The sequence below is a fragment of the Chelonia mydas genome, chromosome 7 (genome assembly GCF_015237465.2).
Source record: "Chelonia mydas isolate rCheMyd1 chromosome 7, rCheMyd1.pri.v2, whole genome shotgun sequence".
NCBI lineage: Eukaryota > Metazoa > Chordata > Testudines > Cheloniidae > Chelonia > Chelonia mydas.
The window spans coordinates 64,257,917-64,279,372 of record NC_057853.1 but is presented as its reverse complement, the minus strand read 5'-3'; the positions used below and the strand labels follow the sequence as shown (position 1 = coordinate 64,279,372).

At 40.7% G+C, this 21,456-nt stretch overlaps 1 protein-coding gene across 2 annotated transcripts; it reads right to left on the bottom strand.

The window, feature by feature from the left end:
- Positions 1-10,470: 10,470 nt before the first annotated feature.
- On the bottom strand, positions 10,471-20,727 carry RPS24 (ribosomal protein S24). 2 transcript variants are annotated; one of them, XM_037904316.2, is made up of 7 exons: positions 20,634-20,727; positions 19,493-19,558; positions 18,619-18,828; positions 17,977-18,087; positions 16,706-16,723; positions 11,659-11,682; positions 10,471-10,623 (listed from the first exon to the last, which is right to left on the bottom strand). In XM_037904316.2, the coding sequence occupies exons 1-5, from the start codon at positions 20,634-20,636 to the stop codon at positions 16,718-16,720; spliced, it is 396 nt and encodes a 131-aa protein (XP_037760244.1). In that variant the 5' UTR covers positions 20,637-20,727; the 3' UTR covers positions 10,471-10,623; positions 11,659-11,682; positions 16,706-16,717. The 2 variants fall into 2 exon arrangements, with proteins under 2 accessions (XP_037760244.1, XP_007067325.2); XM_007067263.4 differs by lacking the exon at positions 16,706-16,723 and having other exon boundaries at positions 20,634-20,726.
- Positions 20,728-21,456: the final 729 nt, after the last annotated feature.

Here is a 21,456-nt window from a genome sequence, read left to right as displayed (position 1 = left end):
ACTTTGTCACAGTAGTCACAGCTCTCACTCAGATTTTTATAAACAGGCATAGTGCTGGGGAATGTTTTAAACATTTTATTGATGTATCGGTTATTCACTTAAGGTGGCTTCACTGTATTTTGACAATATTATTGCACTTGTGCAGCAAAAACAAGCTCAAGAACCCTTATGAAAACATGTGAAGGGAAATTATTGTGATTTGCTTTTATGCGCCAGATGTCTTCTAATGAGATCATTTTCATTCTATTTCAAAATAAAGGGTAGGGGGCCTCATTTCTGGACTGGCGGCCCCAGTTCAGGAAATCGCTTAAGCACATGCTTAAGTCATGTACTTAAAGTTAAACTTTCCTAAACAGGGATGGATTTAAGCATATGCTTAAGTGCTTTCCTGAATCAGGTACTGGCTAAATTAACATGAGCCTCACAATAAACTCAGCAATCCAGTGTGCAATGCGGGGCTCCTGTTCCACTCAGAGGTAGCCTCACTAGTGTTGATGATGAAGCAGTGGGGAGAGGAGTGAATGTACCACTGTAATAGCACTGCAAATGTTCCTGTTTCTTAAAGGGTGGCAAGCCTTCTCAGTCTTAATTACAAAACAAAAAAAATATGATCCTCTTACTGTATATCTTTATTTACCCTCTCATCTGCTGTAGCATTTTAATATCCACATTTCAGTTAGAAGACAGATGCCTCGTTTTCAGCACTCTGTTGTAATGGCTTAATACTCTACGTAAGATTTGGGGGGGAGCCACATTGAGCACAACTTTTGAGCAAATGGGCTTGAATATTCATTAAACAACATTTAAATTAAACACCCAAACTCTAAAAGCAGCAACATATGGCCTGTTTTATTTTACATCAACTGAATGGGAGGTTGTGCCATTAGTTTCTGCAGACATAATGTTTGTTACAAATGAAGTATGTTTTCCTTTAGGGACTGCAGCACTATTTCTGTATCAGTGCGGTGTGGTGAGCCCCCAAAGGGCTGGGTATATTTCACGTGTGAAGTGCTCTTGACAACACTCTTCAAAATGTAAACAAAATTCCCATAAATCTTCAATTGGGAGGGGAGGCTGGGGCAAATTAAATACTTTAATAAGGAACAAACAAGGAAGACAGCTTTCACTTTTCAGGATTTTATTGTGGTTTATAGAATCTATTCACTCTACTCTCCTTTGTGATTAGAGCTTTTTTGCATCACTAACCGCGTGCCATGTGGCTCTACAGTCCTCTGCTGGTTAAACAGCTGCCTTGCACCAGCTCTTGGAAATTCCGTCTGGTTTCTTTTGAGCATCTTCCCCAAAAAGCAGGAAGGGAACTGCTTGCTTTTGAAATTCTCATAGATTATAAATGGCTGTACAAGACATATTCGCTGCTCAACAAGCTCTGGGGAAAGTATTTTATAGAGTCTGCTGTGTTTCAGTTCCTAGGACAGTTGCTTAGGAGGTCAAAAAAGTAAGGAAAGAGGGTGCTGAGATAGATCCGTCTGAGAGTTGAAAGTCAGAAGGGGAAACATCACTCATCTGAGATTTTTTGGGCTCTGTTCTCTCCCTGCAGTGCTCACATAACTCTAAAGGCAGCTAGCACTCCATATTAATTGAAGAAAAGACCTCAGAGAGACTGGGCGATGTGTTGATTTGGCAGGTGCCTTCAGGACCATGCTCCTGTTGTTCTTATATACAAGCACATGCCACAGAATTTACATTAGCAAACACATGTTGTTTGTTTACATTTTTTTTAAGTTAAGAAACCCAGCGGCATTTATTCTGTATCTTTAATAAAGAGAGAGAGAGTTAATGTGGGGTTGGTGAAATGTGGCAGCTAGTCACATGCTGTTTGTCCACTTTTTGTGTTTCTCTCTGGTTGAACAATGGAATTTCACTAATCAGTTTCCCTTTTGTTTATAGTCAGTGTATTTTCCAACTTCTCATGCACTAATATGCTGCTTCAGTGGCTTGGGATACAAACAGGAGAGAGGAATGTTCAATGCCAGACAAACTTCCTTTTTCAAAGAATTCATGTGAACATTTCTGTACACTTTCAGATTTTGTAAAATCTGGCTTTTACAAGACACTGAAATTGAGCCTAAATCAAACTTACCATCTCTCTTTAGTATTTAGTTAGAGGGAAATGGTCAGCTTGAAACCTAATCAACTCAAAAAAAACCAACAAAAAAACAGAAGGAGTTTGAACTACTGCATCTCCCTGAGTCATTGGCCAATTTTTTTTCTTTGTTCGTTTTCTTTTATAATAATGACACTTTCCTACTCTTTTAAAATGCTTTTCTTTCCCTTTTGTTGAAAGATCCACACAAACTACCAGGGAAACAATGAAACTGACAGAAAGTGCTGTCCAATTCACAAAATGAATACTTTTTTCTTTTATTTGTAACAATATTAGATAAATTTTCAGTATGACTTTTAAGTTGTCTGTGTCCCTTTAAACTAGTGAGCAAATGTTAGAGCAGGAAAGTATCTGAGCTAGTCTTTTACCTACCTACAGTCAGGACTGTTGTAGAAAAGGTACATTACCAGTGATTAAAAACCTGTTATTAGATCAATGCACATGATGCCTACGTCAACAACCAGGCAAGCAAAATATTGACAGAAAATTATGTCAGGGCAGTACAATCAGATCAGATCATCATGAAACCAAATGAAGCATGGTTCTTGAAACTTGGGTCAATTTAAATTCTGGCCTCCTTAGATAGCATTTTAACCAAAAAACCACAAGTATAGAACACCTTCCTCTGCCCACAGTCAAGGAATGGATTTGTACATTTTGCCGCAGATTGTAAGAACATCTACAGTTGTTGAGAGAAAACAGAGATATGAGAAATGTACTTCTGCCTAAGCTTGCTACTTGACCCTGTTTATGATTTCTATATGTATGAATAGCAATATCTGCAAAGGAAGATGGTTCTTTCTTCTTATTATAGTACTTGTTGCCAATGGCCAACTCCTGGAAAAAACACAATTATCTTCTAGGGCTCAGAATGCCTTTTAGCCACTTGTGCAGCTGTTTCATTAGCCACAGCTCTTCTGGAGAGTGAACGCTAAAATAGAAAGGGAACTTACTGAATTCTAAATGAGGGTAAAATTTCACAGGGAATATGAATTTGAAGCTTTATTTTTAAAAGACAACTTTGGAGTTCACACACTGGGTGGGACTCACCAAGCGTTACCAATGCAAGACTGTGCTCCCAGTTAAGCCCTTAACGCAAGCCCAAAAGCTTTTGTGTACTAGGATATGCCCTGTCCTAGCATCAGTCAAAGCCTACTTAAAACTGACCATAGCCACAGCCCCTAATTTGCATTTTTAGTCGGGCAGAATTTCACACTATAGGTAAAATAATAATTGGGACCACAGTGCAAAGTTCACATGTGGGACTGAAGTTCATGAAAATGAAGAAGGAAGATGGGCTGTCAATATCTGGAGTTTTTCCCTCAACAAAATATCCATCCTCAAGATAAGGACATTAAGCTGCGACTTGGATCTCATCACACAACTTCAGAGTTGTTCAGATTTGGAGTTTTAGATCAGCTTCTTCTCAAATATCAATCCTCCATAGACAGCCGCTCTGGTGCAAAGTTCTTTATCCCACCCTTTTTTCTAGGAGCCGCTGGTTATATTAAGAAGAATGCTGTACACTACTCTATCAGGCTACTTAGAGAAGTGACTGATTTTTTTCTGCTCACTGTTTGCTCTGAACTAGATCTGAGTGTGTTCTATGTATATTAATAGAATACTACAAATTAGAAATAGAAGGGATATGTCACATCATGTTATCCCTCTCCCAACCATACAGGATTGCCCCCCAAAGCATATTTCCTGCTGTTCCTGGGTCTGAAATGATGGTGAAGGGTTAATGAAGATCTTACCTAAACTGGGACTATTGATCAGCTGGTAGTTTAATTTAGAGGTCTCTACCCCGTAAATCTCTCATTGGTTTTAATTTGGCCTCCATGAAGGTTATAAGAAAGATACTCATGGTTGAAGATGGTCTGTTAAGGAAATCCCCTATCTTTAAAAAATACTAGGTAGATTATATTGAAGCCAGGGCAAAAGAGAGTCCAAAAGCAGGTAGCTATTGCTAAAACTGTGGCTTCTACAGAGGACAGGACACATTAAGATCAGCCGGAGACACACAAAGGTGTCTTCAGTACACAGCAGGCATGGCATAAAGATTCCTCTCTCCATCTATGCCTTCTATATAATTGTTTTACCTCCCATAGGAAAAGGAGTTATCTTAGAGTATCATCACAGCACAAAGTGTGTGTGCATGTGCGTTAAATTTCAAGTTACAGAACAGCTGCTACTCCTAGCTAAGATTGTGATGCAGGAAGGAAAAATGTTGCCAGAATAAAATATCACATTTTTTAAAAAAGGGAGAGCGCTGCTTATTTCTGAAGAATTTAGAAGCAAAGTTTTCAATTAACAAATCAGTTGCCTGCCATATTCCACCATGGGTGGCGGAGAACATCCCCACAGACCACATATTTTCAGCTCAAAAAAGGCCCTAAAGAATTGAAGATAAACTCAAGCAACAGTCTGATAGTTCATCAGTCTGATATGGTAAGTTCATTTCAAACTACCTGTACTTCAAAATGACCTGCTATATTCTCCCTAAAGGTGAGCCCATGGGAAATGCTTAGTGTCCCAAACCGATGGATAATTTTCAAATAATGATTATAAACGAAACCTTTAGACGAAAAAAATCTATTTTCCCCTTAATTCACTGGCCAGCTCATCTCTGTAGTGACAGCTCAGAATATGTCACACTGGCACATCACAGATACATACCACAAGGTATGCTGGAGGAATGGTGCTGGGCTACAGATAGAGCCCTACCAAATTCATGGTTGTGAAAAAAATGCATCAAAGACCATGAAATCTCATCTCCCTCGTGAAATCTGCTCTTTTGTGTACTTTTACCCTTAACTACACAGATTTCACGGGGGAGACCAGCATTTCTCAAATTGGGGGTCCCGACCCAAAAAGGTGTTGTGGGGGGTCACAAGGTTCTGAGGGGTCACAGTATTGCCACCCTTATTCCTGCTGTGCTCCCTTCAGAGCTGGTGGCCAGAGAGTGGCAGTTGCTGGCTAAGGGCCCAGCTCTGAAGGGAGCAGCGCAGAAATAAAGGTGGCAATACTGCACCTCCCCCCAGCTTCCTTTTGGGTCAGTTATGACACAGTGAAATTTCAGGTTTAAATATCTGAAATCATGAAATTTATTATTTTTTAAAGCCTAAGACCATGAAATTGACCAAAATGGACTGTGAATTTGGTAGGGCCGTAGGTTTCGGTAGCCAAAGAAATGGCAATGTTTATACACGTTTTTTTTTTTTATACACACACACACACACACACACACGCTATCCTGCTTTGAAATTTTATTTTTCATAAAAATGATTTCATAAAAAATCCTGGAATTTAAAAACAAAAAATTACCAAACTGCTCTTTCAGTGAAAGATGCCATCCTAAAACTCTGGATTTAATCCTGCTGTAAACTATAGATGTATTCCTTCCGCAACTTCTGTTCTTCTAGAAAAGTCACAGGAGAATTTTTGCCACAATGACAGCTACACACTACTGCAAAAGGGTTTTGTTTTTTTGTTAATAATTGTACAATCACCTTTATCAAAAAGCTTTTTTTTTTTTCCTTACAGCTAAAGTAAGGAGACAAAGGAGGAGGAGTCAGAACAGGATAAGCAATATAGATTTACATCCGTGCTCTAGTGGTGTCTAAATATTTGGACTGCTTAGTACATTTCATTTTTTATATACTTCTCTTGAAGCACTGTTAAGGCTGATTGATGATTTATTACCCCTCACCCACAACTACTGCCTTCTCCTTTACTTCTATAAAGCTTCTATGAAGAGTTTGCACTCTGTTCAGCAGATGTAGCTTCTCTTAGGTTTTTGTTTTAAGGAAACCTTTCAGGTATTTGTATTGCTGTGTTCACACTACCCTCTAGTGATGGTTCTAATGTATTTGATAGGAAGGCTCCTCTTTGCTTCATAGTGCTAAACAAGAGGCCAGGGGAGGAGGCTTAGGAAGGGAGCCTTACAGCTTTTACAATTCATGATATAATAGCCAATCCAAGCCCAATGAAGTTAATGGGTGTAATTCCATGACTGGAACAAGCTTTGGGTAAGGCTCCTTTACATTCCTTTGCTCTTTGATAAGGAGGAAACATAGTCCCTTGTTATTTCATCTTACAAAATTCACTAGGGCTAGGAAATGAATTAAATGTATATGCAATACCATTCCCACAGCAAATCCCACACCTTTTATGGCACAGAGGTAGCTCCCACATCCACATGGATCCATGTTTCCTTCATTGCTACTCATGAAACTTTCCTCTCCCTCATATCCTGCTCATTCCTCTTTCCTTCAGAGGTTCTCTCACAGAAGTTTGCAACAGCTTGAGGTAGGGCACTCTTAATACTCACACAGGAGGTCTCCTACAAGGGGATATAGCTTAACAGGTGAGATGCATCCATCATTCAATAGTTCATTCTTAGACAAGCAGTGAAATAGAAAAAAAGGCATCCAGACTGATTGATTAAAGGCAACGCCCACTAACTTCAATTACATAGATTTTTTTCATACTATTTCTTATTAACAGCATTTATATTAGTGTGTGATATTATAAATGAGCCTAAAGCAAACAATTTTTTTTTAAACCACCCTTTTCTGTGTACCTACCTAGGCAGGGGTGCCCAAGTAAAAATGGCACCTTACTTTGGTGTGCACTCAGCTTAAAAAAAAAAAAAAAAATCTTCCCTGCTTTGCACTCACCTTATCCTGATAGGTAGGGTGACCAGACAGCAAACGTGAAAAATCAGGATTTTGGGGGGGGGAAGAAGAAATAGGAGCCTATATAAGACTGACCCAAAAATCAGGACTGTCCCTATAAAATCAGGACATCTGGTCACCCTACCTGTAGGGAGGGTCACTCACTCTCTCTCTACTGCAGACACCATTGCATCAGCATAGTTTAGTATCGGTTATCCCTGCTGGCAAGGGCTTTTTAACAGGTGGTAGCAAAGAGAATAAAAGAGAATGATAATACAACTAATTTACACTACAGAAGCATTATTACTTATTTCCAATGAGGCTGATAACACAAGGCCCAGCTCCACAAAAGTGTTTAGGCACCCAGCTTTGCCTGAAATCCAAGGAAATTAAGAACTCAGATCAACTGGGAACCCGAGCCTAAAAATCTGACAAGGACCCCAATATTAATTTACGGAGCTGGTAGTTTTTTGTTTTTTTTTAAAAACGCTTTACGTGTAAACTGAGTACATTTGACAGGGAAGTCATTGAGACACTGAATAGGAAACCACACAATGCTACTTTTATGTATTAGGCAGTGTTCAGTTAAGACGGTTTAGAGAAATCTTCAGAAGTTAACAAACATGAGGATGATGCTATCCTCTGGTCACCCAGCACCGGGGGTATAGCGTTGTGTTTGAATTCTAATATTCTAGGTAGTAGACGGCAAGATTTTAACACTGTAAGGCCAGGGCCTTCATCTCCATTTGGACAGAGTACTGCGCACATGCTCAGCACTCAAATTAGGTCTGAAAGCCTGTACCTGAGTATCTTAACTCCTGCTGTAGGCAAGCACTATTTCCAAATAGCTATTCACAATTAACTCCATGCAAGGAGAATGGGGGCCTTATTCCAGTGACAAGCATCCACCCCTGGAGTTAATCAAGTTATTCTAGAATGCAGGTACAGGGGGAGTCAATCTCCCCCCAGAAAGCCCCACCTCCTGTCACCTTCAATTTAAACCAGACAAATTGTCAGACCCCTCCAAATTTGAGGTCAGCTGACAAATACAAGAGATCACGGTGCAGCCTTGGACATCATTACCTTGAAAACACTTTGAATTGCATCTGGAAACAAGCCCTTAGAAATGAATCTGGATCCAAACTTTAAAGATATTGGGACCTAGAATCTTAGATCACAGCACTGGAAACTGAGGGAGAGCAGCTCTATTTGCATTTATAGCTAAACTTCCCCAGTAGTCACAGTAGTGGGTATGGCTTTTTAAAATGGGACTACTGCTCCTTTGCACTCTACAAGTGAAAAACTGACATTTATAAGGTACTTTATAAAGAAAAGCCCATATAAGCCCTATTTTATAATTGGGGAAACTGAGGCACAAAGGGTCCCTGTGACTTCAGCAAAATAGTGCCCAAAAAAACCAACCCACCCCATAGCCACTAATTGAAGCTGCCCACCTCCTGTTGATACATAAACTAGTTTAGTGACATTCCTTCACCCTCATTCAAAATCGACACAGCAGCAGTCAGTGCAGATTGCATCAAGCATACAGAGGTTTTTCAAATAATTATAGGTGGGATATTTATCAATGTTTCTGAAGAATGACAAGTTTTTCGGGGGGGGGGGGGGGGGAACCAAATGAATCATAACCCTCACATTCAAAGGTTTTAAGCAATAGTGGACCCTTCTAAAAAAAGCCAGCTACAATATTTTAATAAATCACACTAAAGACTATTAGCAGCACTAACAGAACAGAAAGCAGTGTTTTCAATATGTAAAGTAGGACTTAAGTCATCAGCTTTTCCATTTGAAAGCACTGGCAAGAGATTTTAAAGACAACTATTTAATATTAGGCTTGACTTACACTTATAGTGAATGGAACATGGGTTTAAAATTTCATCTCTAGCCTTTCAAAGAATAAAGCTCTTTTTTTGTCTTGCTCTGAATGAAGCGCATGGGCTGGAGCTATTGCGGAAAAGCATGAAGTCCTGTTTAAGAGACATGGCCACACTGAGACAGCAATCCCAATCAGTGTGGAGAAAGTGATGCGTACTACCAGCAGCAGCTTAAAGTGTTTCATGACCAGTTCTCAGAAATGAATAGATTTAGCTATTTTAAGAACAGCCAGAGAGGAGTTACCCTGGATTGTAGATTAAATAAATGGTGCCAGCTAGTGTAGCAATGTATTCTGTATTACCAGGTCAAGATGCATTTTTAAACAGAAGAGTATTTTTCATCATTACCAAAATATACTGAAAACAAGACTTCATTTTTCTGGGGAAACCCAAAGCTTCTAAACTTCACTGCATGGAACTTGCTGTACTCAATAAAATCCACCTACCTTTGGAGCATGAGAAGGCAGTGACAGCGCACCCCAAGCCTTCAGAGGAATGCTAGCTGGATGAATACATCTCACTGTATCTACAGACAGAATTCAGGCTAGCAGAAGAGAAATTTTGCTAACATGCAGCTACTTTGGGGAGACTACTCCCATTCTCCATCCTCTGCCTATGTAGGACTATTTCACTATGCAATTGAAGTTTAAGAGCAAGTTGGGAACATATGGGTTAGACTTACGAGCAGGAAAACAGACCCTTTTTCCAAGCTACAAGTTGTAGGAAATTTTGTTCCAAGTGTTCTTTCACTCATTTCCCCAAACCAGGGGGCTTGTTCTCTGTGGACTGGTGGGTGGGGGAGAAGAAAAAAAAAAAAAAAAAAAAGTGTACCATCTTCCAACTAACTTTAGCATCCATGTTTTCCTTGGAGAACCCTAGTCCAACTTTTGATCAGCCCTAAACATGCTTGGCACAGGAGACCAAGTGCAATTACCAAAAAGAGATGTATCAAAATTTAACCTAAACGTTTGCTTACTTTCTAGATTTTACTTAGCCTTTAACAACCACCTCTTCCTACACACCAGAACCCAATTGTATGCTTTTATTCCAATGTACATATTGTCTGAGCTCAGTGGGGTTACTGCAATATTCTTCAAGCCCCTCCAAATAGTGAAGTGTCTTCTCTGCAGCAACATGTTTATTCCTCAGCTTTGTTGTGTGTTTCTTGGGATAGATACTCAAGTGTTGAATTTTCAAAGTCCATTATGTATTAATACAGGAGCTACAAGACAGTCTGGATAAGGTTTTGATAAAAGCTGGATCTGACCTGATTGATAGCCCGCACTCACACACACTTCTAGTCTGCTTGACAGGTAAGTCTAAAAATATGGCTGACTTCCATGAGGGGCAAGAATAGGTCATTATTTGTCAATACAGTGATCTATACATTTATGCAAACATGTTAAACTCGGACCTGAGTATAAACAAAAAATACTTAAACACCTATTAATAAAGTCCAGCAACTGGCTAGTAGATGAATCTTGCTTGCAAAGTTCTAGCCCAGGAATTAAGTTTTACCACTTATCAAACACCTGAAAAGAGCTTGGTAAGTTTCACAGCTGTCAAAAGACCAGCTTTCAAAACATATGAAGTATAAAAGACCACTTCATTAAGCATGTTGATCTAGTTCCTACTGTTTATGAATCAATAAAATATTTGGATGTGACTGTCTTGAAGTAAAAATATTGAGATGCTGAAACAATGCTTATACCAAAAGGGTTATTAATGCAGTGTAAACAATGCACCTGATCTGAACAATTCTGGATCTTTCAAATTCAGTTTATAAAATCTTTATTGTACATTTAAACCGTGGGGGGAGGGGGGAAAAAAAGAACAAAGCATTTCAGTTTATATAGTTTATTTGACAAGCTTCTGATAGACCATCATCATCTTCTCCTCTTGTTACCTTTGCAGGATAATTTAGTCTCTGTAAAAGGAGGGTGGAAAAAAGTCAGCCCTGTAATATCTTTGCAATGGAATGTAGTCATCTTATTTTACATTGCAGGATAAGGGCCTTTAGAAAAGTAACAATTAGTCCTGTGCAGAAAAAGGCCACAGCAAGATCAGGGCTTCAGACACTATTCTTTAAAAATGCTATGAACAATTATTAAACCATAAGATGAGAAGCAACTGCATTGTCAGCCAGCTAAGTAAGATTATCAGAATATTCAAGCCATATAAAGACCAAGGATAGCAGATGTCTTGTTTTAGTTAAATTCTGCTTTGTTTTAAATACATACTGCTCAGGCTGCTTTTAAAAAGTTGCTCCAGTAGCTATAGCAGAGGGTTGGGTTTGCTTTGCACCAGCTACCACAACAAAGCACATTCATTTAAGTAGCCTTGGTACTGAAATGAGAACAAACAGCAGGACTTAAAGTATGTTTGATGGCCTTTTAGTTAAGTCTCATCAGTCCATCTGAGAGACTTCTTGCTGGTATTAAGATAGAAATTGACTGCTTTATAATCGTAACTTCTATCAGTGAAATAAACATACTGCTTTGTAATTTGAGATACATTCTGATAAATATTTTTGTCATTTAAGGAGTAGTAAAAACACTCATCCCATTATATTAGTTATTAATGAAATGTAAAGGACAATTTGAGAAGTCACAATTTTTCTATTATGAGAGATTAAAAGAAATCTACATTTCAGTGTTACTCTAAGCATTAGAGTCTTTGTTTATGGTAAGTTACATGATTTCCTTGTTATCTGGGTCTTCCACACAGTGGAGGTGTGGGTGAGGCCACAGGGAACATGCCCACAAAAACTGGCAGTTGATACCGTATGCAAAAACAGAGCGTTCCCTTAAAATTAAAAAACCTGTGTTAAAACTTACTTGTCCTGACTTTGAACATAAGGCCACAGCACGATAAAATGTTAAAGTCATTTCATTAAGATTAATTCTTAGAGAAAAAACAAATCACCAGCATAGCAGAATGCCAAACATTTAAGAAGTTATACCTGTTATTTCCATTTGCCAGCTCACTGAAACAAGAAAACAGAAAGTCAGTACATGCTTAAGAAAAAAACAAAAAACACCACCCACAAATTACAGTCATTATTACACAGTCATGTTACCCTAGAAAATCCAACCTGTTTGGTGTGAGTGTGTCCTAAAGAGTGCTAATGGCACTGTTGGGTTTCATGCTTATTTTCAGTAACTTTCCTAAAAAGTTGACCCTGTTCGTAAGATATAGGAGCAGGGGGAAGGAGGAACCTTGCTTTAACTAACAGCATTGCAGGCTCCACTGGGGTCTGGAAAGTCAAAAGTGTGTTCTGACTCACACATGCCTGCACCTTCAAGATATTCTGTAAATGGAAATGAGGCAATTCAGTGTATGAACCAGAGAAGAATTCAACTCTCCTCCATAGCCATGACGAGCCCATATAGCTAACCAAAGCCAAACTTGTCAAAGATACAATCAGATATAACTTTGAATACAAACAATCGAAGGGGAAAGGAGGTGACTAAAGTATCCATTTTACATGCTTTATTTCTTGAGTGCATCTGCACTTAAGAGCAAACATCAGGGTTTACATACCTGGTAGGATTATGTATAGCAAAATAAGGTTAACGGCAGGCTTAAAACCATGATCCTGCAAGCCCTCCACATTCAGAGCTACTGCGGTCAACTAGAGTGCCACATATAAAGGACTTACAAGACTTGTGTATTGCCACGGCCCAAATAACGTTTAACATTTATTTATTCCAATAGCAAACAATATGCTAGGTGCTGTCCATATATAAAAGCAGCTCCTATCATGGACAGCTAATAAGAATACAAGTAACAGAAATAAAAGGTGGAGAATAAGGAATATCATAAAAGACTCTTTAAAAATTGTAACAGAAGAAATGGATCTTGGAGGGTTTTACAGAAGGATAGTGGTTGCAAAAGAGTGGGACAAATTTCTTGGAGGGGGAAAGGAGAGTCACGGCTGAATGCCAACTCCTTAAAAAATCGTCAAAGGTGTGATGAGGCAGGGTGATAAGGCTTCTTACAAGAGTCTGCTGCACTTTATTAGTTACAAACATCAGGGGACCAATTTTCACAATTATACAACTGAGTATTTCCACACAGATGGCTAGTTAGGCCATTCATGTGCTTGAATGCGAGTGCTAATTTACATATGTTATGAAAATCAAGCTAATATCTTTAAACATAATGAAAGCTGTCAATGTAAAAAAAAGCACTCAAATCAGATACAAGAGAGTGGTTAATGCAGTTTAACTATAAGGGTACCTTTTTGGTACCCAGAGATGGGGTAGATTTATGTGCCGTAAGGAGCAGTAAAAATAGTCATGTGACAATGCAAGGAAAGGCACATTGCTATTAAGATTTTAGATGTTCAGAGGTTGTGTGTGCAACTGTCAAGACACGAAAAGTGAGGAGTTAAATGACCATCAAGGGAAAGCAGGCTATGTTGTCAGTTACTTAGCTTTCTGCCTTAGTCACGCAGAAACAAGAGTAAGGCCATGTCTACATTAGCACTTATGTCAGCAAAACTTTTTTCACACCCTCGAGCGACGTAAGTTTTAGCAGCATAATTGCTTGTGTGCACAGTGCTATGTTGGCAGGAGATGCTTTCCCACCAACATAGCTACCGCCACTTGTTTAGCTGATTTTATGAAGTCAACAGGAGAGCTCTCTCCCATCGGCATAACACGGCTACACGAGCGATCTTACAGTAGCACAGCTGTATTGGTACAGCTGTACAAGCTTATAGCAGTAAGTATAGATATGGTCTAAAAAACCTGAAGTGAAGATGGCACAACCTTCCCCTAACTCCAGCCATCAGTGGCCATCCACATATAGATGCACCAGAGCCAACAGGATCAGCTATAAGTTTACAATAATGGATGCAGCTTACCCCATTTTCAAGGGGTAAACTCCATATGTGCAAATGGCAGTTTTCCCTCATGCAGCCACACCAGTGTCCGATCACCAAAGTCTGAAACCTAGACTATTGCCCAGTGTAAACGAGGCCTTACAATGGATGTATAAAGGTATAGCCCAAAAAAAACACAGACGCCCCAATTTAAAGAACCAAAAGTGAGAGAAAGTGGTATGGTATGAACCCTACGTTCACAACGAGGGCTAATGAAAGTAATTCAATGTGTATATGATTTACATTTTCAGATATACTTCACACACTTCAGACATGCATTTTCAAAATGGAAATGTAAAGTATATACAAAGGCAAAGAACTGATTTAGCAACAACTCTATTTCCATGCAAGTTAAGACTATTACAAGTGACGAGACTTACTCAGAAATAGAGTTTCCTTTAGTCACCAATGCACCTATAGTAATTAATGTGTCAATTACAGTGACTACTCCACTCTGCTCTTTGTTCCTCCTAAGAACTCTGCAGCCAAATGAAGATGTGGACATCTACTTCTCTACCCAATGCTTCATTTCTTGTTATTCCTTCATCCATAAGCCTCCTCAAAAGAAGTTATACAGAAATATCACCAACACTTCACTTTTTCTAGGAGTTAATTTAAAAGATTTATGTCTGTCTATTTCAGGGGTGGGCAAACTTTTTGGCCTGAGGGCCACATCTGGGTATGGAAATTGTATGGCAGGCCATGAATGCTCACGAAATTGGGAGTTCAGGGTGTGGGAGGGGGCTCCGGACTGGGACAGGGGGGTTTGAAGGCTCCAGCTGAGGGTGTGGGCTCTGGGGTTGGGATGCAGGAGGGTGTTCTGGGCTGAGACTGAAGAGCTCAGAGGGCAGGAGGGGGATCAGGGCTAGGACAGGAGGTCAGGAGTGCAGGCTTCAGGCAGCGCTTACCTCAAGTAACTCCCGGTAGCAGTGGCATGTTCCCCCCTCCCCCAGCTCCTACGTGGAGGCACAGCCAGGCTGTTTTGCACACTGCCCCATCCTCAGGCACCACCCCTGCAGCTCCCATTGGCCACAGTTCCCGGCCAATGGGAGCTGTGGGTGGAGTGCTTGGGGCAGGGGCAGCATGCAGCGCCCCCTGGCTCCCCCTACGCGTCGGAGCTGGAGGTGGGACATGCCACTCTTCGGGAGCCATGCAGAGCCATGGCATGCGTGGAAGCAGGGCAAGTCTTGGACCCTGATCCCCAGCAGGAGCTCTAGGGCCGGCTTAAAACGTCTGAAGGGCCAGATGGGGCCCCCATCTATTTAAATTATGTAAACTTTAAGTAATATAGTACACTTCAAACCCATCCCTTAATTGAGAAGTCATTACATTTGGAGTAGAGTATATGCGTAACCACTGTGGGGCCTTAATCATGGCCTCTAGACACACCATAGTAATAAAAATTGGCCACGTGTTTTATAAGTTAGAAAGACTAATCCATGTGGACTAGGCTGTTAAATTAGTCAGACCTAGATCCTTTAAGTCAGGGATGCCCAACCTACGGCCCACTAGAGCATCCCATAAGGCCCAGGGCCTGCTTCAACACTATATACTAAAGGCAGATTCATTAGCATTTTGCCATCATGTTTATATATTCTTAATTTAATGATGTGTTCTTTACTTTTTTCCTCCGTTTTCTACCATTCTGACATAGATTTTATGCACTGATCTCTTGGTTTTTAACTAGAAAATACTGTACATAACCTGTTTGGCCCTCACAAGGCGGTGCTTAGGTTTGTGTGGCCCTCCTGTATAGCTTAGCAGTTTGAGCATTGGCCTGCTAAATCCCGGGTTGTGAGTTCAATCCTTGAGGGGGCCATTTAGGGATCTGGGGCAAAAATTGGGGATTGGTCCTGCTTTGAGCAGGAGGTTGGACTAGATGGCCCTCCTGAGGTCCCTTCCAACCCTGATATTCTATGAATAAGGTTGATCACTGCTGTTAAATGATGCCCCCTAGCCAATTTTTAACACTGGTCAACCTCAAATGAGAATAAAATAAGTCAAGAGAACAATTACTTCATTTCAAGGATTATACACCACATCACAGAACTATTCAGACAGGTAGCACATCTGTCAAAAGAGTAGCATTAAACTATTTTATCCTCTACTTGTCCTACCTAGACTGAGATGCATTATAAGTAGGGCCCTGTGTAAATCATGAGGTTTGGGGGTTTTGAGGAAACTCATGAGGGTAAATGACAAAGTAGAGAATTTCACAGAGCTTGCAGGGAATGAATTTAGTCAGCAAATTTGATCAATGAGTATACAACAAATACACTGATTAAGCTTGCAGATTCAATTCATTCTGCCCTTGAAACTAAGTTTGCACACAAAGTGGGTGAGGTAATATCTTATTGGACCAACTTCTGTTGGTTAAAGACATGCTTTCAAACTACAAACCACTAAGAGCTCTTGTTAAATTGCCTTCATCTTTACTACTATGCAGTTCAATATTTGCAGGGCTTCATCTTTATTTACCAGCATATTACAGTGTTTAAACAAAAAGAATGGTTTAAATCCAGAAAAGTATGGTGCATTTGTGGTAAGCACAAGTTACACATGCAGCTGTATTTTTTTAATCAATACACCGGACCCTCGCTAGAACATGGGATTTGGTATCCATGCGCAATACCACGTTAAAATGAATTTAAATAATTAAATTGGGGATCCATGGCCACGACCGCATTATATGCGAATCTGCGCTCTATAGTTCTAGCGAGGGTTCGTTGTATGCAGTTTTAAAAAAAACTGGGCCAATGCTTTTCTCTTCATGCCTCAATGCATACTGAGGAGGCATTATCTTTCACCCCATTTATTGGTATTTCATAACAATATGCACATGAGCTTGTCAAGATCCACTGGGTATATTTGGATGAGCAGTGTCAGAAAACCAGATTTCACTTCTGCACCAGTTTTAAGTTAGCCACCCTCTGTTTCTGTAGTAGTATTTGGACTGTAGCAGAACACTGTCTACTGAAGGGCAGAAATGAATTCAGGTTCAAAGTGAGAGCACAGGCATGCAAAGCAATACACAAGGTGTTTCTATTAAACATGTCTCAAGCATGTAAGTGATGCATAATTCATACAGCCACCACCACATACATCCATGCTCACTCAGTACCTGCTAGTCACTTCACTTCTGTTGAAGAATTCCAAGAAAGTAAGAAAGGTTAAAGTAAAGAAAGATTACTAAGATTCAAGAAAGGATATTTGGTTATTTATAGCATTTTAGCAACTACAACTATTTACCTGAAAGATCAGCTTTTTCTATTACCCACCACCTTCACTCTACCTCCAAAACAGTGCAAAAATCAGATTTTACTGTTTTTAAGTATGCTTAGTATATTTCGCACCTCTCAAATCCCCTGAGTACCACTGATCTGTCTTTAAGCTTTCATTTCTACACTGTACCTCAGTTTTTCATTCTGCTTGATAACATCCCAAGACGCCCTCCAACCTTCACGTCAGGCTGGCTTGCCATCCCCTCTGAGGGATTGACACAGCTCCCACCAGAAGTTGAGCATCAGTAACTGACTAGGCAGAAGAGAACAGCAGTGCCAGATAAACATCCTACCTCCCCATAGCCTGCAGAGGTGGAGGGCACTGCCTCAAACACATGGCTCCTAACTCTAAAGTTCCTTTGTGGGAGGGAGCATACTACAATGCCAGCAGCCCACTAGGCTGGCTGGAGTTTTCTATCATGGTGGGGGGAATCTAATGAACAAAACTCAAGTCCGGGGAGAACTTAAAGTTTTATCGTCCATCATCGGAGTTGTCTAGTAATTCAAGTGAGGTATCCATTACGTTGATGGGAACAAAATACAGTTTTTACAAGACTTAAAAAAGAAATAGAATATGCTATCACTTAAATCTTCACATTAAGCTACCCGCTGAGCAGCAACCAGGAGAGCAAAACTACATTAGAAACTCAGAGTTACAAACATCTCGGGAATGGAGGCTGTTCATTAGAGTTATGAACATTTCAGAGTAAACAAAACATTAGGGCTGTTCTTCCAAAAGCTTGTAACTGAACATTGATTTAATACAGCTTTGAAACTTTACTATGCAGAAGAAAAAAACCTGCTTTCCTTTTTTTAAGTACTTCATGTTTAACACAGTATTTGGTGTCGGGGTTTTTAGGTCTCTGTTCCTGCCTGATTTCATACTTCTAGTTCAAAACGATGCGTGTGGTTGACTGGTCAGTTTGTAACACTGAGGTTCTACTGTAAACTTCTGAGTTAAAACTACACAGGAGCTCATAAGTTAACTTCTGTTATCCAGTGGGAAAGGTAAAAAAATTAAAGAAAATTTTATTTTGTTGAGGAAGAAACCTGTCTAGCAAAGAAACTAAAATCCAGCATCTATGCTCTAGCTTGCAGGTTTCCATCATACCTTCTTGCCAGCACCAACGTTTGCCTTGGCTGTGCCCCTGACTTTCTTCATTCTGTTCTTACGCTCCTTCCGCTGTTTTCTCGAAGTCTTCTTCTTTTCATACAAGCCATGCTAGTAGTAAGAGAATTATCCCCACAATTATTAAAGTGAACTGAATATCTATAAAGTGTTTCTATATTAAATATTTCAAAAGCTTTAATAACTGAAAGTATAATTACTAATGTAAGCCCTAAAAAGTTATTTAAAAGTTCTGTAGGCAACCGCTAATATAAAAGTGAGGCAACTTTATGTGCTGAAAGTGTAGAGAGGAAGTGGAGTATATTTTTAAGAACATATATACTACGCATGCTCATCCCATGATCTTGTGCCCCTTCCATTAACCATTACATTGTACTGCTAAAACCCACAGCTGATCATAAATCATTTCATCCCCCTTCATCTGCATTACAACAAAAAGCTTGTTTCCACGCTGTAAATTCATGAATATAGAGAAGTGATTTCTATTTATAGATCTCATTTTTGTACCAATAGCTTAACTTTGCTGTAATGTTTTAAGTTTTGGACCCTAACTATATGCCAGATGCCTTTTAGAACAAACAGCAACCTTCTTAGCACTGTAAAAACTGCAAGCAAGAAACTTACCCTGGCCAGTCTGTGCTTTGGTTCATTCTTCTTTGCATAGTCCAGGGAATCATAAATCATGCCAAAGCCTGTTGTCTTGCCACCACCAAAATGGGTTCTGAAGCCAAAGACGAAAATTACATCTGGCGTTGTTTTGTACATTTTTGCCAGCTTTTCCCTGATTTCAGTTTTGGGAACCGTAGCCTTTCCAGGATGAAGAACATCAATCACCTACAGATGCAAGTTTTTCCAGTTAAAAATATCCATACTTTATAATAGTATAAAGATATTCCATACATAACGATGATATCTAAACAGCCTTATAACAGCTAATAAGGAAAATATCACTACCCACACTTAGCATCTAAATTAAACACACATCGCAGCAACAACAGAGGCCAGCAGTTCCTACTTGATGTACATCTCACTATACAGAGACTGAAGCAAAGAGTCAAAGATCAAGTTAAAACTACCACCATTGAAGAGTTCTCATAAGCTCTGAGCCCCTATTATTCTCCCCATATCACTCACAGTAGCTTTGGCTACATCTTCAGAATAAAGTAAAGCAGAGCAATTAGTGGGCAGTTTAGTATTTTCAAGTTTTAACAATGATCATAGAGAATACTTATGTCCTATTCCCTAACTAGAATCTTCATGTACATCTAATGGTCTAGCAAATCATTACAACAAATTAATTTAAATGGCAACCATAGACAGCCTACCCACTAGGAAGCAGTATCTTGAAAAAAGTCTACCCTATCTAGAAGTCTTTTACCTAGGGTCATTCTAAAGAGTAAAAGTTGCAAGCTTTAAGAATTAAAAATACAGTAACATAAAACACATAACCCAACATAAGCAGATACAGAAAACCAAGATAGTACCCAATATATCTTACCATCTGCTTACGCTGAAGCAGTCTATTAGTCATAAACTTCCTGGTTCTGATGGTCACTGTGTCATTCTACAAGATAATTCAGAAACCCAATTAATATGCATTTGAGTTCTTCCATGATCTTTCACACCATCTACACAATACTTCAAATAACTCATCAGCTGGTTTGCAAAAACTGATTAAAAACCTGGTCTGAAACTCATGGCAAGAAGCTGCTACAATACAACCCCAACCTGTGCTAGGAGAACTATTCCAAGGATGAAGAAAAAAAACTGTCATGATAATAGTTACGGAATTCATGCAGTTTGCAGCCCACAGAACAATGTCCACAAGCTGTCCAACACTGAGCAGCCACCAATATGCAATATTATTTGTCACAAAATGGGAAACTGGACCTGGGTTATGGGGCACTAACCAGGATGCAAGTCATGTTTGTAACATGACCAGTTCAGATTTGACCCACATGTAGATCAAGAATTTTTTGTACCAAAGTTTAATTTAAACCTCGTGTGTAAGGTGAATACAATCCCTAAATATGAAAGGAAAGTGCATCCACCAGTCACACGGCAACACTTTGCGTGAAGCCTGTGGACGAACACGCCTCGGCAGCAGAAGCTGGCTACTAACTCGTATGCTAGGGTGCAAAGGGAAACCTGAGCACACCCGGCCGCTGTAGTTGTGCCCAGTTCCAGCCCCCGGGAAGCGCTGGGTTTGGGGCAGAACCGCAGCGGAAGGCGAAATGGGACTGAATGCACGTGCAGGGGCGATGCGCAGAGCCCAGGGCGGCTCCAGCCGAGCTGCTAGCGGGCGGCTTGTCACATCCCCCCCCCCCACGCACACACACACGCCGCGCCGGCCAGGCTGGGGAAAGCCAGCAGCCGCGCTAGAAAGAGCCGAGCAGTGCGGGGAGCCAGAGCCCAGCGCTGCCCGGGGAGCTCAGGGAGCCGCATCCCAGAGGCCTGGGGTGGGGGGGGCGCGGTGAAGCGGCCCCACCTCTACCCTGACTCCCGCCCGGGCTCCCCAATGCCCGCGCAGGCGCCCCAGCCAATGGGCCCGGAAAGGCCACAGGGTCCCGCGAGCCCCGCGGCGGCAGGATGGCAGTGGCGCAAGGCGGATAGAAACGGGTCGCTCCGCGGACACTCACCATCTCGGCGGTTAGCTCTTTCCAAGGGAGCGAGAAAAGGAAGAAGGACCCCGCCGCAGCCAATCATATCCCGACGCCCGGGGGCTTAGTGAGGGGGCGGAGCAGAACGCGAAGGCGCCTCATCAGAACCTGAGTAAAAGTGCAGGAGAGAGGCGACCTGCCCAGCGCCTGACTGAAAATACACGGTTGGGGCATCCTGCTTGGCCGGACTTTGCCAACCTGGGGGCTGGAGGGGGAAGAAACTTAATCATTTATTCATTTTTGTTGGATGCAGTGGTGATTATAAACAGGTAATTCTCGGAGTTTCCACGCGCCCCTCCTCCCCGCATTATATTATACATTCCCCATTAAAGTATTAGTTATTTCTTATTTAATTGTATTATGGTAGCACCAACAAGCCCCAGTCATGGACCAGGACCCCACTGTGCAGGGCACTGTACAAACACACACCAAAAGATTGTCAAGTACAGGGAGGTAGGTGATGGAACCTTGCAGTATTGTCTTTTCTCTGAAAGACATGTGATAATACAATCTGAGTTTACATATCCAGCTTCTGCACAACCTGAAAACCTTTACACAGTTAAATAATAATTATTGTAGAAAAAATTACTTCATTCAATAAGAGTTAGGCACTGTCTAAACTAGGGTATTGGTTTTGTTCCATATGTCCTGACTTGTTCCACCATCGGGTGGTGGGGACCCTTGGAGCTTCAAACCAGGCCCCCGCAGCTGCTGCGGGCACTGTGGAAACTCCACAGCTCCTCATTTTGTCACACATATTTTAGTAAAAGTCACGGACAGGGCAATAAAGAAAAATTCACAA